Here is a 17186-nt window from a genome sequence, read left to right as displayed (position 1 = left end):
ATATAATATATATATATATATATACACACACACCTGATTGTTAAACAGTTGTAATCATCTAGCAAATGAATTTATCAATAGCAATCCTGAAGTCTTTTTATCTGTCACTTTAAATAAATCACCTACTGTTTCAGCATTGCAAAATTGTTCCAGAGTCCTGTGAGGGTCTGACAGACATTTTGAAACTGTTTAACTGCTCCAGTGACAGAGATTTGGCTCATTGGCAGCAAATATTAACCCTGTGGGTGACAGCCTCTGAGGAGGCTCTCACAGGTAACTAACTCTGACTGGTGACAGTCTGATATACATATTTCCACATAATCCTGTTGTCCAAGTCTGACACAACAGATGGTTTCAGCCTAGGCTTCTCCTCCAAGAAGCTTAGAAAGCAATGGGGGCCATCTTGAACTTTGTGACTCAACAGGAACAAATTCCTCAGCTACATATCAGAATTTTATCTATTTAATGTGACACCGCTTTAGGAAGAACAGAGGAAGAGTCTTCCTAAAGAAGAGCGGAGTGGGGTGGGGCTAGGGGAAGAGAGCAGGTGTCTCCCAGGACATGGCAGGAGTGGGCAGGGTGAGGAGGGCATGCTGGGAAATGCCATGCAAGGTTTACATTCCCCACTGCTTGTTTACAAGGAGAGAATTCCCTGCAGGGTACATACAAGGGGCAAGCAGCTAGAGACGAACAAAAAAAAAAAAATCAGTTGCCAAACGCCAACACATTGCTCAGTGAGAGTCACCTCTGCCCACTGTAAGGTCCAAAAAAAGGACCCACCCTTGCAGATGTTTCCACAGGAAGGCTGCTCTCCCACAGCTGCTCTTTTACCTAAAACAACCTGGAATGGGGAGAGGGGAGAGCTGCAGGAGAAGGCAACTGCATCCGCAAGTAAGGTGCAGCACTGAGACTTAGGAGCTCTTAAATTAAATTCCAGTGTTTGCTGCTGACTTTCTAGGTGACCTTGGCCAAATTACATAATAGCACGTGCTTTTAAGTGCTTTCACTCCTTCCCATCTGTAGGATTCTAAGATTATTTCTGCGTTTCTACTATGCCTTGTCTTGCTTATTTAAGTTGTAAACTCTTCAGGGTGGGGACTACACATGCAACACCTACCAGAACATATTTCTGATCCCACCTGGGGCCTTTTAGCCATTCTAATTACAAAAATAATAACTCGGCAACCACAGCTGCATTTATACTCATCTGGCAGAGGATTCTTTAGGACTACAGACAAAGAGGTTATTGTCCAAAAGGCAAGACAGGGCTGCTATTTTCCTTCCTAGGGTAGATTTCTTGTGCAGAGCAGCAGCTGCTGCCCACAGCTCCCTCAAATGAAGGTGTAAGTCATACAAGCATAGTTAGCATCTCACCAGCAACCGTGAAAGCAGTTGGAGAATGGAATTTTTTTAAAGTTTTTTTTTAAAAAAAAAAAGTGTAAGGGGTATTAAAGACCATACCCGCCTGCTCTGCACAGCCTCAAGGACCGCAGGGCCCTTGCCTGCTTCTTCAGGCTGGGTGCTGAGAGCTAGACAGGGAAGCCCTACCAGCCCTGCTGACTATGAGACGGAATACTTCAAAACTTTAACTGTCCACACTGGAGCACAGGCAGCACTCTGGGAATTACAATGGTTCAGGTACTCGGCACATCTTTCTCAAACTGCAAAACATACATAATACAACCGAGCTCTAATAAAACCCATTTCATGAGTAAATCTCAAAACATCCTGTACAAGATGACAATATATTTCATCTGATTTCACAGGAGGAGAAATGGAAGCAGAGGCATAAGATGGCTCTTCATCTCCAAATGTTTAACCCCTTCCCACACTTATCTCATCAGAAAGCAGGACTTTTGTGCTGCCTCTCAGTCCCTGCCTGCTTCTGCTGCCCTTCTGCAGGAGGCGCAAGTCAGTCACTGCAACCTCCAAACATACGTGTAGCAACTTGGAACATCTCCGTTAAGGAGATGCTCAAGTTCAGACTCGATACCAAGCCAAGCACCTTCTCAGCTGGAGGTAAGGTGAAGAAGAGCAAGAGGAAAATATAGAGACAGACATCATGTCCAGTGCTGCTTACCTCAATTGTAGGATCATATTCATCAACAAAATGATTCTGAATGAGCTGTATCGTCAAAGCACTCTTCCCAACACCACCAGCTCCCACCACCACCAGCTTATATTCAGTCATCTTCCAGCCGACCCCAGCTCAGGAATTCCAGAAGCACCACCACCTGCAAGAAGAAATACAGCCAACACATTAAGAGAGGGTCCCATCCGACCACTGCCAGCTCTGCCGTGGGGCTGAGCAGTCAGCTCCCCTTTTCTGCCAGGAAAGGCAGATATCTGCAAAGCACAGCCCTATTCCTTAGGTACTGGGCATTCCCAGTGTTTTCTGTATAACCCAGGAATACCTAAATGCTGCGAGGCAGAGACACTGAGGTCTGGGATCCAGCACATTGTAATGCAGAGACACTGAATTCTGCAAGGCAGAGGTGAAGGGATGCACCTCTCAAGGTTTTAAAGGCTCTTTTAAATTGCTTGACTTTGGTAGGGATTGAAGATGCGACAAGGTAAACCCACTTCACTGCTATTCTGGACGGCAAATTGCCACTTCTCACTCCTTGGGGTGAAAACCAACAAGCCACCACCAGCAATGCAACATGTTTATGAAATTGTCAATGAAATTGCCACTGCAGGGTATTCTTCTCCAGGACCACTCCAATGCCTCATCTCAAGCTCGCAGACATACCACCCTGGCAGACCTGGCCTGGGAACTGGGAGATGGTGGGACGGCCCACGTGTCCCAGGGGTCAAGGGCTTACTTAGCTTCTTCTCACCTGGCACACTGGCTATCCTGGGAATCTAACCAGAGAAAATTACACTTATTTCAGTCTGTCACCCTGTGCCATGCCCCTAGGATCCACTGTCTTTCTTTTGCTTTTACGGTCCGATGCTCTGGGGTCTCAAACATAAGATAGCCTCACCTAAAACCACAAAACTTGGGTCTAGACATTCTGCACGCAACTGCAGCATGCAGAGTTATTTAACCTGATACTCTCTGCTAGTAATGAAGCTAACTTTAAAACGTGCAAAATAATTCATCAAACTGAACACAAAACTTTGTTTATCCTGGGACAAGCTGCAGTCCTTTAGCCTGTTGGTCTGAATGCAAACTTGGCAAATTCTGAGCAAACCTCAAGAGGCAAGCAAGTGTTTCTGATGAGAAAACAGAGGTACAGGCTGTGCAAATAAAAAGTAAACCCTAAAGCAACCGATTTGAGAGGTCTGGTTTCCCAGAAGTGCTCAGCACTTCCTCCAATTTGCCTTTTCTCAAGCTGGTGATCCAAAGTCATTAGATTTGAAAGCTTTGGCCAGTGTAGTTTGGCTACCAATGACCATGGGATCTGAGTTGTCCCATCCCTCCAAATATGCTGTTAGTTCCATGTCTTCACCTTCAAGGCTGCATTAAACCTCAAACCAGGTTTGAGGTGGTGGCACATCCACATCCTTTGCCCATCCTCCGGCTAACTATGCCTCCCAGCGCTGGCCACTGAAGAGGGAGGATGACTATGGAAGCAGCACCTCTGCTCCCACAAAATGAAGTTAGTGTGCCCCACAGGGGAGCAAGAGACGCTATCATGGGAAATTCTAATTCGGAATGATGATTAGGGTCAGGATGAACAAACCACACTTCTGCAGCACCCTGTGCTTGCCATGGTGCCTCAGCAGGAGAAAATTCATCTTTCCACACCACCCTTAAATTTCTGCTCAACTCCACTGAGAAAGAGGAACTTCAGTCAGGAAGATTACAAAACCCTGAAAGTCTAAATAGAAATCTACACTCATTGCACTGCAACCCCCGGGTCAGATACTCATCTGCAGCCATTGTCTTCAAGCTCTGGGGAAGCCGCCCAAAATGCAGTGGGTAGTGGGAAGATGAGCTCACAGTTCCCCTGGCCAGTTGCCATTTGACAGAGCCTGCAACATCATCACACAAGGACTAGACAAACCTCACTAGCACATTTAAATCACTCCACTCTCATCCCTGGCCTCACCAGCCCTGCTCCTGAAACCCTGGAAGCTGGTACAAACAATGCCAGCAAGGGCCCCTTTACATCCAGTCTGCAACTGATGCATTTGCTAATGCAGCAAAGAATTAATGGAAAGGAGGCCAGAACTTTCTGCTTTCAATCCCCACCTGACTGCAACCTTAAACCACTCAGACAGTTCAATCACCCACTCAAGCTGGGAGCAGTCAGACACAACCACCACCTGCCAAAGCCCTTTTCTCAGCTGCCGCCTCTGTAGCCAGAATGTAAATAAAGCTCATGCCCTTCTCAGCAAGCAGGATCCTGAAAGAAGGGCAGGGTAGGAGCTGCAAGAGAGGAATCAGAGCACAAACACAATGCCAAAAAGGACCTCAGGTTGCCATGCCATTCTTCATTCCTGGAGAAGTTGAAGGTTGTTAAACACAGAGGAAAAGTAAGGGAAATAAGGTGCAAATAATGCAATACCCTAGGTCCATACCCCAAAGCGCTACTGCTTCCCAGAAAAGTCCAGTGTTCCTCTGTTCTGGCTGCAAGGAAGAGATGCAGGTCGAAAGCAAGGCTATAAGAGACAATTTAAGCGATCATATTAATTGACCGTACACACATTGCTCTGCACCATTAATGCGCACCCTCACACATATGAACTTCTCACATATACTGCTTCTCAGAGATAAGAGAAATCCCCGCCCCTGGACTCTTATCTCTCTCAGATGGGAAGAGAATTACCATGAGGGACAACAACAGACTAAAATAGGGACTGAGGAGCAAATGCCAACTGCCCCTTTCCATCAACACTGCTGGCCAGGAGGGGATGGCTCCTGCAGCAGAACAGCTTCACAGCTGAACACAGAGGGGTCTTGAGGGTCTGAAGAAACTGCACCCAGCTCTCATCTCAAGGAGGGGGTCCCTTCATGAAAATCACACCAGTGGAAGTCACTGCTTGGCCTATTCCTTCAGAATAGGCCCCCAGTCCACACAGCTCCCCATCCTGGTCCACACTGCAACAGGAGGTGGGGGCTGAGGTGGTCAGACATGAGTCTTCCCCTGCTTTGGACCTCAGCTGAGCTAATAAGCTCCACTGCACAGCAGAGTGGCAACCACATATCAGCAAGCCCTGCACATCACCATCCCATCCCAGAGGTTTGAGTTCTGGCTCCGCTGGAAAAACACACATCCACAGCTCCCTCCCTGCCCTACACCCACCCAAGAGGTGGGGAAAAAGAGAGGCGTGAAAAAACTATTGCTCCCCACCACTCACAGCCAGTATATGGACAATTTACATTAAAAAAAACCCACAACTCTGTAGTGTTGGCATTTGCTCACTCACACTGTAACTAGAAGGTGCAGAAGCCTCAGCTTTCTCTTCACTACTCTGCATGCCATCCTCACCCTGGCAATGGCAGGAAAGATTCTGCCACTTGTAGAGAATGCCGAGTCAGTCCAGCTCACTAATCACTGCAAAATGTGTCCTAATGTAGAGCAAGAATGTAGAGAACGATGGACAATTCTGGGCACAGCTGCCTGAATTAATGTGTGCCAAAATCAGTGTTTAGATGGTGTCTCTTCCTTTCCCAAAGGATCCACGAGGCAAGCTTGTCACAGTGCACATGCAGACCCAACTGCTCATCAGAGCACATGCACATACCACAGAGAAAGAAGCCTGGCCAAAGGCTGCAGGGAAAGCAGAGATTTCCTACAGCCAAGCTTTGTTACAGTTGGGCAGTTAGTCTCTTCCCTAAGTTGACCTTACCAACACCATCTCACAGCTCCCCACAGTGTTCTTTGCTCCCCAACCCTGGAAGAGCATGGATGCTCATCGGTGCACTCAAGTTTCAGTGCAGGGGTGGCTATTCGTCAACGCCATGTGAGCATCAGCACCACTACAGGGACTCGTTCAAGAAATAGTCATCCCAGGGACCATGTTTTTGGCTCTCCTAAACAACAAAGTCAGGGAAGAGAGAGTGGGGAACCTGACTAAGAGATGACAAGATACCACAAGTTTTCATGTTCAGTCTGGGGAAACACCGAACAGAGGTTTACAGTCTGTTCATTGTTGTGAAAGCTGCTCCTGATGTGAGGCTTTCTAGAGGAGGATAAACAAGAGTTTCTATTTCTCAGCAGCTAACAGAAAGCCTAGATAGAGCTGACCACAAAATAACAGAGGGAAACACAAAAGCTCCTCAGTCCCATGCTGAGCAGAAACGGCACTTCTTCCATCCTCTGCAAGCTCTTCAGGATCTGAAAGCCTGGCCCAGATCACTGTCTGTTGTGCTCCCTCCTTATCCAAATTTATCACCTCTGTAGTACTCAAATGTTGCACCCCCCAGCAAAAGCTGCACAGGGTTGTCAGACAAATAGCTAAGTTAGACAGCAAGGAGGAGAGCTACTAAGGAGCACTGTCTGGAAAAAGAAGGTTTGGGATCCATGTGCCAAACCAACAGCCCCAGTATGGAGCCAGAACTACTGCTATTGTATTTCCTGACCTCGTGGATTTTCTCCCATTGCAAGAGGACCCTGGCTCCCAAGCTGTCTAGGAAAGCCTCAACCAAGTGCCTTCACCTGGCAGCAGCAGCCACTCCCAGCCCAGCAGCCAGAGCCATGCAGCTCTGGCAAACAAGAAACATTTGCCAGCCTTGTGCAGGAAACTTGGAGAGCAAGCGCTCAGCCCTAGTGCACACCAGCATCCTACATTTGTCTTGCAGGGAGGGAATGAAGGTATAGGTGAGAGCAGAAGGCACATCTCTATCTTTTCCCCTGCCAGCATGGAGGCTTTGCCCGCAGAAGCAAGGGCTGAGACATTTGGCGCAAGCTTTCATGGGGCTAACACCTAAAGCAGGTGTAGGCATCGAGGTTACAGGTGCTACCTAGAGATCCAACTCCTTCCTGCAAAGAACAACCCAACATTCTTCAGTCTCTCTTCTCCAGCACAGAGCCTCCTCTGCAGGAGGAAAGGTGGTTTTGGGCACCTGACTGTGAAATCTCCAGAAACTCACTCAGCAGAAGCAGAGGTGAGGAACTCAAGGGTTTTGGCCTCATCAGTACATTCCATCACACCACCAGTTACAAGAAAAGCTCAGGTATCAAGTGATCAAATACAACAATCTCCTCTTACAAATCTGTCTATCCAATCCTTCACTTTAATTTACTTGCTGTTTTTTAAATTAACAAGTCGGCTGCAAATCTAACCCAAAGTGCTTGGCTGTTGGCTTGCTTGCTGTATACCTGCAAACTCAGACAGTATAGCCACAGACGAAAAAAAGAGAGGGATGCCAAAGACAGAAATAACAACCACTAACGGTGGCCCTGCTTTGGAGAAATGACTTGGAGATAATGTCTTCTATTAGGAAAAAAAAAAGAAAAAAAGTCTAAGAGGAACAGAATGACTTCTTCCATCTTCTCCAAGCTCTTCAACATCTGAAGGAAGAGGCAGCCTGTCCCAAAAGACTGAGCACAAAAGGTATTGTTCCAGAGGTAAAAAAGAAAAGATCTAAGGAATGACATCATGCAGGAAGATCAAAACACAGGCATGCATTCAAGGAGAAACCTGGGAGGAAGAAAGCTGCAGGCAGGTTTGAAGCACAGGCAGATCTGGAAGAGAGGGATTGCCTCTCCATAGCAGCCATAAATATGTTCCAGCAACAAGGTTCAAGTTATGTGCTTTGCACAGGGTCTTGAACGGACATGGACAGGTCCTCGCACCAGGCCCAGCCCTTGCAGTTTCTAGCTGAAAGACCTTTGGCAACACAACCCCTTTGCCAGAGACTACGCAACCACAAACGACTTACGAAGTCCCTACTCGTCTTCCCTCTTCAGAACAGATAGAAGGACAAATGAAAGCAAGAAAGCATCATCACCTCACCAAAGCTGCTGCCTGGTTTCTGTTCCCTCGTTTCTGCTTCAGCTGTCTGATAGTTGAGTAATAGACAAAGCTGTAGAATTACTGGCTGTTAGCAGTAAGCAGGTCCAGCTACGCTATTCTTGCTCTCCCTCCCAAATAATAAATATTCTTAAGAAAGTTCTTTGTTGTCAGCTTAGTCTAAGAAAAATAAGTGGTAGCCAGCTTTACCTACCCTACCCAAAACAGCAACCAAACTACACAAGTCAATAACACCATAAAACCAAAGAACAGATCAACTACCTGAGAGCTTTCCCTCTAGATGAAGAGATTTTCTCCCCAGACAATGCAGGCCACCAAAATTACTACATTCCAAAGAAAGATTAGCAGGCCCCTTACTTCACGAGCTTATAAACCAGAACTGCTCATGCCCACATCTCTAGCACCACGAACGTGGCATAGGGAGTAGCACACCATCACAAAACTCTGGCAGGTGCTGCGATGTGCCTGTGAATCGCAGAGAGATCTTTACTTCCCACCACCGCCACTCTTTCCTTCTCCCCGACAGCAAGGAGCCCGTCCCACCATAGTCTCTGCAGAAAAAACAATCTTCCAAGTTAACTTCCACAGAAAGAAAGCATGCTGTTCTGCAGGTTACTTGCTGCCAGTCCATGGAAAGGTTTGAAGGAGACAGGCAAGCAAGTGACACATCCCACCCCACTGCTGAACACAGACAAAATCACAAGCAGGTTGAAGACACCATCTGGGCTAGCACCCAAGTTGCTAGCTGAAAACACCAGTTGTCTCCATCTGGCAGGGCCAGTGGTTTAAAGAAATCAAAGACAGTTTTCAAATGATGCTCGTGAATTGTGATCTAACACGCAAGTGCTGTTTGAGACTCTAGATGAGCAACAGTAGCTTGCATAAGGAAAGAGGAGACTGGAATTTTGTTTGAAAGCCTGGTAAACGTGGATGCACAAAGGCATAAATGTACCACAAAGCAGGCTGGAACAACAGCAGACAATTAAATGAAATAAATAAAAACTGAACTCTTATGATGCAGTCAGGACTTACGACCTAGTGTTGATTCTGCCAACACATATGAGAAAGCGTTATTGGGGAGGAAAAGCTCTAACTGCTGAGATGCAGAACACTGCAAACTGTGAGGGCTCCTCCACTTTCATCTTCTCTTCAGCCTCCCAGGAAGGAGCACATGGCTCAGAAGCAGATGCTTCCCTGCTTGGGCTGGCAGCTCTCCACCTCACCCTGGAAAAGACTAGGCCTCCCAGCCTTTTTCATAAAAACAAAAAAAGAACATACTCTGTGCAATGGAGAGACCAAAGTGGAGCTCAAGAGAAGAGGCAGCTCTTAACCTTCTTTTGCATCAAGATACCTTCTATAAACATAAATGGGATGGATGAAAGGTAGAGTGATGCACCTTAAGTAAATGAAAAGATGGGCAGGTGCTGAGGACAGTTTAAAACACACACGTATTACAGACAATAACACCTGTAACAGCTAAAATTAGTGGTAGGCAACCAGAAACCCAGGCTCTGAGTAATCTCTTGACTTGCAAATTGTATTAATGTTCCTACAAGATATAAAGTGCAATGAAATAGAAACTTGGACCAGAAGAATAAGTAGCACCAGTCTAAGTACATCTCCAATAACAGCTATTAACAGGGACAGAGAACATCAGACTTTGGGCCAAAGGCTGGGGTGTTGGCCATGCATGAACAGAAACACCATCCTCCGCATTGTGAAGACAGGAAGGGGGATGGATACAAGCCAAGGGACTGGCCCAGAGTTATCAATGCATGATAAAGCTAGGAACTAAATTCAGGCAATGTGATTTCCCATCTGGGGTCTTCACAGGAGACAAAATTATCCCAATAGAGGTTTTGGATAGGAAAGCTGCTGGTCTCCCACTGGGTCTTAGTGTCAGGCTGTCAGAGCTGCCAGCTCCCCCTCAGCCCAGCTTCCCTGCTTTCCCCATGAGATTTCCATTCTTCTCTCCTTCCCCATCCTTCTCCCTGTTCCTCCCAAACAACTGCTGACAGGGAAAAATTAGGAAGTTGGTGTCAGGAAACACATCCAAGCCATTTTCACTGAGAATTTGCAATGGAAATAGGTCTGGCTGTTTAGCTTCCTGCTTCCTTTAAATCCTAACACATATGTATTTTTATAGCAAATAAATAAAGAAATAGGGCATTTGCAGCTGGGAGTTTCAAGAACTGTTTTGATAATGATTTTTTAAAAATTTTCTTTGAACATTTAATGGATAAGAGACTTTTTAAAGGCCAGGCTTTGAAGCAAAATATTATTACAAAAGTACTGGTGAGCACTGGTCTCCAGGAATTAAATGGTGCATGCAGCTCATGTCCTATCCCACTATAATCAATGCAGACAGTCCAGACAGTGAGCCAGGGCCATTAGGATCAGGTGGCTGTTGGCCAGAAGCAGAAAAGCAGACAAGTATCCTGGGACACAAGGAGTCTCTGTAGCACTCATCTTCTGGACAGCTAACCAGCCCCATAGGGAAATAGGATCCTCTTGTCTGGGGATGGCTCAAGTCCCACTAGAATGAGAAGAGACACAGAGGAGGAGTGAGAGGGATTCCTCTCTGCAGGGATAGCCAGCTCTGGCTGAGTTGGACTCAGACAGGTGTATCTTGGGGTACCCTTTGGTTAGTACCCAACCTGGCTGCCTCAGCTTCTCCAGACAGCACCTAGGACCTCGTACTGGGAGGGGAAAAGCAGAGCCAATCCCTACCATCCTCTCCCACACATGGTCTATCACAGGCCACTAATCATATCCTCCAAAGTTTTACCTTTTCCAGGCAAAGGTGGTACAGCATCTTTTTCGTTTCCCTCTCATTTTTCAAGACAGAGGGTAGAGCAGCACAGGTGCAATAGTGTCATCTGCAGGCTAGTTGTGGGTGAGGGACAATCCATCTTGGGATGAGGGAAGAAGACTGAATTTTCTTCTTGCCTTTCCATTCCTCACAGGATACAGATAAAAAGCTGCTCATATAGCTCGTTCAAAGGAACGGCTTGAGTAACCCCAAACAGCCAAAATCAAATACTGGCAGAGTGTCTCTTTGAGTAGTAAACCATTTAATTTACGTGATCAAATATAACAATCATCCTTCCACATTCATTTCATCCTTGCAGTACCTTTGCAGGCACACACTTTTACTAGCAGAGGAGGTACCAAGGGGAAGAAGGCACACAGCAAAAAAAGCAAACCTGCAGGGCTCACTTTGGTAAACCTAGGAGGAGCTGGGAGACTACGCATTAGAAAAGTCAAGAGGCAAGACAACTTAGGGAGCCAACAACAAGGGGGCAGCGGGAAGAGGAGATAAAAGGAAGCAAGCAGACACCTGCTGCTGGGACCTTGTCCCTGTCTCCTTCTCATCAGGACCCATTATTAGCAGGGTGACACAATGCTACTGCAAGCATGAACGTGCATCGGTCACTATGCAGCAGATATTCACAGGCATGCTGCTGATTTATTGACCCAGCAGCTGCAGCATCAGCCAGCTGCAACCTAGAGCAACGGCAACACCGAGCATGGCTGGCAGAGAGGTCTGAAAAGATCTCCAAACGCAGCCCTTCGATAGCCAAGGTGAGTGAATCTGTCATGACCGCGTCTGAAGCCAGGCAGAGATCCCCAATGCGCTGTGTGCGCAATACTGAGCAACCATCACACAACGGTGACAGAAAGAGAGAAGTCCAAAGGTTAAGGTGCAAGATTTAAGTCTAGATCAGCAGACTTTGTGAAGTCTGGGTCCTGGATTACCCAAACCTCACTTTGCTGCTCATGGTAAACAGCACAATAGGCTCGATAATGTAATGCTCATGTCCCTTTCCTCTGCAGCACTCTAGATTTGAAAAAAAATAAATCCAAGCAATATTGCTGTGGGTGGGTTATTTAAATATATCACTGCCACAGCACAGATCTGCTGCAAATAATACTGAAGATGTAGAGATTACAGCTCTCCATACTGAAAAGAGAGGACTCTCCCTCTTTTGGCTCTGGAGCAACAAAGGAACATTGCACAGTCTCATCCTGCCTATCTTGCAAGCACCACAGCACAGACAAAGAGGACATGCTCCTTTAACTCTAAGTAGCCTCCATGCATGTTCAAACATTCCACCCCTGAGGAACACTGCGTAGCAGATCAAGGAACTAGTAACTCCACACTGCAATGAGGAACCCACAGCAATTAAGTGACTCGCTGATGGTCACACAGGAAACTTATGGTAAAGCTGGGAATTTCTGTTCCCCCACATTTAAGCTTTTGCCACAGAACTGTGCTTCTCATCAATGGCTGTGGTTGGTTATGCAGAGGACAGGAGCACAACGCCTATTCCATCATTCCATTGCAGCCTCCAGCATCTGCTGGCAGACCTACACAATCAGCAGAAGGGGGCGGGGTGTTTCCTTACAGAGCTTCCTCAGGAGCCTGCAGCAATGACAATATGCAGGATTTGGGTGAGCTCACAGCCAGCATCCACAGGCACATTAGAGCTGAAAAGAAATCACAGAAAAACAAGACACCAAGCCTGCATGAGATCTACCTCAACACTGAAATCCGACAAACTCATTACAAATAAGGAAAGCCTCCTAGAGCAGTGGAGTGGTTGAGTTCCCTCTGAAAACACCTAGAAGTTAGGTGTACCTACATCTTCTTGAAATCCCTCAACTGATCCTCATTCCCTCAAGAGGTCCCTGGTAAAGGCAATGAGATGATCCAGATCTAGCCGTGGCACTGCAGTTGACACAACAACCAAGCTCCAGAACCCTGCCCTATCTCGTTGACTTAACTCAGGTGTTCCTCTACACAGACCAAAAATCGATGATCCTCACTTGGACCAGCATAACAGCACTGGCAAATGCTCCTTCCAGACACATTAACCAAATTTGCTTGTTTCAAAGGGGCACAGATAGGAAGCATACCATGCCCTGAGTTTCAGGGATAACAACTTACTGTGGAAAAGAATCACTTTTCCAACTTACTGTGGAAAAGTGTAATGCAAGGGAGCTGGAACATGAGCTCCCAACTGCAAAAAGAAAGAAGAAAACCTTCAAGTCTTTGCAGGGAGAAAGCCTTTATTAGGAGAAGGCAGCCACAGACCAGCATCTGTCCACAGATCATACCACCTTGGCAGGTAGCTGGCAACCAGACACTGCTGGTACTTAAAACACCTACAGGTGTTCTTCAGCACCCGGTTTCCCCTGAGAGTATACTGAGATCACACAAAGTACAGCCAAAATATCTGCAACTTGGGCTGGAAGAGTCATGGCTTGGGGAGAAGAAAACAAGGTAACGTGACCCTGCAGGTGCTCTTCTAGACAAAGCATCCTTTTGTTAGGCATGACAATGCACCTCCATCACAGACCAATCCCTGCACAGCAAACTCTCCAGACAAACCCCACACAATAGCAAGAAAAGGTCATGCAAATGGAAAGACAGACAGACAGAAAGAATTTTCGAACTTTGACCTGTAATGCACTATCATTACTGTAATATAACTTCATCACAGCAGCGTAAGCGACAGCCAGGCATGAAAGACGTAGGGAATTCTCACATCACCCCAAATCCTCTTTTACTCTTTCTAGTGAAAATCATCTTTGTTCTCATCCTGCCAGATCTACAAGAAAAAAAAAAGGGGGGGGGTGTCCTATGCCAAAGTTTCCACTTTACAGAACTTCTTTCTTTTCAACTTTGGTTGTCCCTGCTGTCTGTAAAACAGTCAAATATTTATCTTCTGAAGCCACTGTCTTCCCTTTACACCTCACAGCAATGAGGTCTCCAAGCTATCAACATGACTTCTTTTTTTACCAGGCTTGTATATACAGCTTCCCATTTTCTTTCCCAGCATCCAGCCATCTCCCAACGAGCCTCTCAGACTTTCTGATCCTGCTGCCCAGAGACAACTTTGCAATGCTGGGGAAACACACACTGCAGATGTTTTAAAAAGAAACACAGCAGCATTCATTGGATTTATTCTCGAACTTCATGAGGCTCATGCAAACAGTTCTAGCTTTAAAAAACATAGTCACAAAAGACAAACTTCTAGCTTGAAAGCTGACTTCTCCTGACGCTTCTCCTAAGCCACCGTGCATGTGTAGTACGGACAAAGTATAAGATTTTTTGTTTTAAGTTTCCCTAAGGAAGGAAGACAATAGCCCAAGCTAAGAAGTCAGAACCAAACACATGAGTCCCAAAACCGAGATCTGACCTCAAAGGATTACCCTAAGGAAAAAGTAAAAAGTAGTGCAGTGAAATGACTAAAGCAAAGACAGTCAACATGGACTGAGGACCTCTCTTGGTCTGTTTTAATTTTCAGCCGTAGCCCACTTGAAACATTCATCCCTCTACGTATCCTGAGACAGTACCAAGGTAGATGGACACCTCCTAGGAAAGAAAGGATTAAGTATACACCTTCGTTCAGCCAGGGAGGCACAGAAAGTGCCTACAGAGCAGCTATAAAAGTTAGCAATCAACAAGTAGAAGGAAGGAGGTGACTGAGTTGTTTCCTCCTCCCCAGGGATTTTGCTGTCATGAGGAAATGCACACGGTGCTATTGGGCACTGGCAAAGAGGACTTGCTCATGGGATCAGCAGCTGAGTGTCTTCCCAGGACCTTCTGTGAAGAAGCACAAAGCAAGCCCTTGCTCGCTCCCTATCACTGAGGCCTAAGGATGAACACAGCCTCTCTAAGGAATTTCTGCAAGGGGAGTGACAAAGATAAGCCTGCACATGTTACACAGTAGCCTCCGGGTTCATCCACCCTAGCGGAGGTGCAGGCACCTGTTAGACAATGCCTGGGGACCAAAACAGAGGAACTACTGCAGCAAAGATCAAGCCGATACATGGTTCTTTGGTTTAAAATGTGAATAAATAAATAAATATACCAAAACCTGAACCTCCCACTGGGAAAAATCCAAGCATCTGCCTTCAGTTCCCCAGCATATAATAAAATACAACTGTAAGTAAAATTTATTATATTTTCTATGTGCTATTACATTTGAGGGGCATAGAATGATTTGTTACATGACCTACACCTACTCTGTAAATCGCTGAGAGCATTTCATGCTATCACACTTTGCCATCAGCGCCCAGCCACCAGCAAACAATTCCTAACCTTTTATTCTATTGGTTACCACCATGTTCTGCATCTGCCTTCACAAACACCAACAAAGACAGAAGAACTGAAACTCTGATAATTTGAGACACGCTTTCTGGAAAAGGGATTGAGAACTGGACCTCAGGGCACCAAAACCTTCATACTACTATCTCTCGGACTACAGCAAATACCACTAAAGAATATCAGCGGCAGGGCACAGCTGGTGGAACAGAGATGGGATGTGTACCAAGAGATCACAGTCTACACGCTTATTCAGACAGGTGGCTGCACCCCTTTTCAGACCTTCAAGTGGGTTTGGTTTTTTGTTTGGTGGTTTTGGTTGTTTTTGTTTTTGTTTTTTTTTCTTTCAGTCTGCTACTATAAATATGAATTGGAACAGCTATGAAGTTGTTGTTCAAGTGGAAGGAGCCTGGTCCTATGCATGGTCTGGGGTTCCTGGCCAGTTCTGCTCATCCACAAAATTTGTCCATGGTGCCTTTGTTGACCATCCAAGACTGCAAGAGTTTGAGTAATGATAAAATGTCACACAGCTGTTTGGGGCTTTTTCTTTTCCCCAGTGATTAGAAAAACAGACAGATGAAATGAATTGGCACTGTTAAAGATGATGATCCAGTCTAATCAGATGATGCAAAATCCTAGCTCTTGTCACCATACAGTCTGTTTTGTGAGTTTGGAGTTGGACTCAGAAATTACTCAAAACATATGAAAATGATCTCCCTGAGGAGACAACCACTAGGAACAACTTCAGAAAGTCTTCACTTTTGATCAAGCAGCTCTTTCAGAGTTTTGCTGTGTATTTCTTTTTCCTTAAAGGACAGAGAACTAAAGTGTCTGCAGTCAGGGGCTCTACTTCATGGATCTGTTTCACCTCAAATCCTCAGCAGGACAAAATCCTCCTTCCTTAGAAGAATAAATTCAGAGATTATGCATGTCTGGTTTTTATTTTCTTACAGTCTTGCCAGCATTGTGAGATCTCAAACACGACCACATGCTTTCACAGAAGCCTGGCAGAGAAATAAGCCACCACTGATATTTCAGAAAGAAGTGATGTGCTGATAAAGCCTCATTGCTTCATTTGACAGCAATAGAGCTCACTAATGCCAGTTCTCAGGGCTCCTAGGCACACACAGCAGTTTCTCACTCTTGGACATCGTTCACACCTAACCAGAAATAAACTGCTGCTTGGTTTCCCACTTAAATCCTCTTATTTTCAGAAAGCAACTCCCTGAAGACCAGATGTGTCCCTACAATGAACCTTCAAGGCCACAGCGTGGTCTAGTGGATACAGTTCCTACACAGCTCTCATTGTTCCCACAGAGGAACTTCAACAGAAAAAATAAAATATAGGAAAAAAAATGGATCAAATGTTTGTAAGAAAACTTTTTTTAAAGCAGAAAAATCACATGGAAAACCACCAACCCACAAGTAAAAACAGCCAATTTTAACCTGAAACTTACACAAAAAAAGATGCCGCAGTGTTTTGTAGAGAGAGTATATTAACACAAGAGGAAAAATCATATTCCAACAGCAAAGCAAGCACTGAGCTCCGAAAGCTGGGGTTTGTCAATGTACCCCCACAAGTCCTTAAAAACCTGGGGTAAAAAGTTGTCTCATTCTTAACGAAATCCCTCCATCAGAGGCCAATTAGGACTTGGGGTCTGGTCTCAAACCCCTACCAATCACAAATATTTTATCACCTCATATAACGACTTTTGCCTTTCACATGTGCATCTAACATAGGACATAGAAGATGAAACACTTGCAGTGAAGAAAAGTATATCTGAAGCTACTATTTCTCACCCAAACAGAGATCTACCACAAAGAAGCTGTTCCAAGTTGTGGCTGCCATTCCATAGGCTTCATTTGCCCTTACTTCCACAACTTTTTGATCAAACTCAGGATGTACTATGCCAACTCAAACATAGCTTAAGCTAACAGTTAGAACTCTGACCAGATAAGAAAATTCATGTAGTTGGCCTTCCCTCATACCCTCCCACTCCCCCTAAAAAAATTCCACATGACTGCAAGACCTGAAGACAACACTGACATGATGAGCCAAAATCACTGTGAAACACAGTCAATGGCCCAGGCTGAGTTTCATAGGGAAGCAACTCCTCCACAACACTTTAAACAAGGGCTTCTT

The 17186-nt window shown here is 45.6% G+C and overlaps 1 protein-coding gene across 2 annotated transcripts in view; it reads right to left on the bottom strand.

The window, feature by feature from the left end:
• The window catches only part of HRAS (HRas proto-oncogene, GTPase), a 42414-nt gene that overhangs the window by 9433 nt on the left and 15795 nt on the right, over positions 1 to 17186 (bottom strand). The window contains exons 1-2 of one of the 2 annotated variants that reach the window (XM_054068259.1): positions 4531 to 4668; positions 2081 to 2234 (exon numbers count right to left, since the gene is read on the bottom strand). In XM_054068259.1, the coding sequence (XP_053924234.1) occupies positions 2081 to 2191 (111 nt within the window). In that variant the 5' untranslated portion in view covers positions 2192 to 2234; positions 4531 to 4668. Of the gene's footprint in view, positions 1 to 2080; positions 2235 to 4530; positions 4669 to 17186 lie in introns of those variants that run through there. The other variant, XM_054068258.1, reaches the window with a different exon arrangement.

The sequence above is a fragment of the Cuculus canorus genome, chromosome 5 (genome assembly GCF_017976375.1).
Source record: "Cuculus canorus isolate bCucCan1 chromosome 5, bCucCan1.pri, whole genome shotgun sequence".
Lineage (NCBI taxonomy): Eukaryota > Metazoa > Chordata > Aves > Cuculiformes > Cuculidae > Cuculus > Cuculus canorus.
Note: the sequence above shows the minus strand (reverse complement) of the source record. Positions and strands in the feature narration are given on the sequence as shown.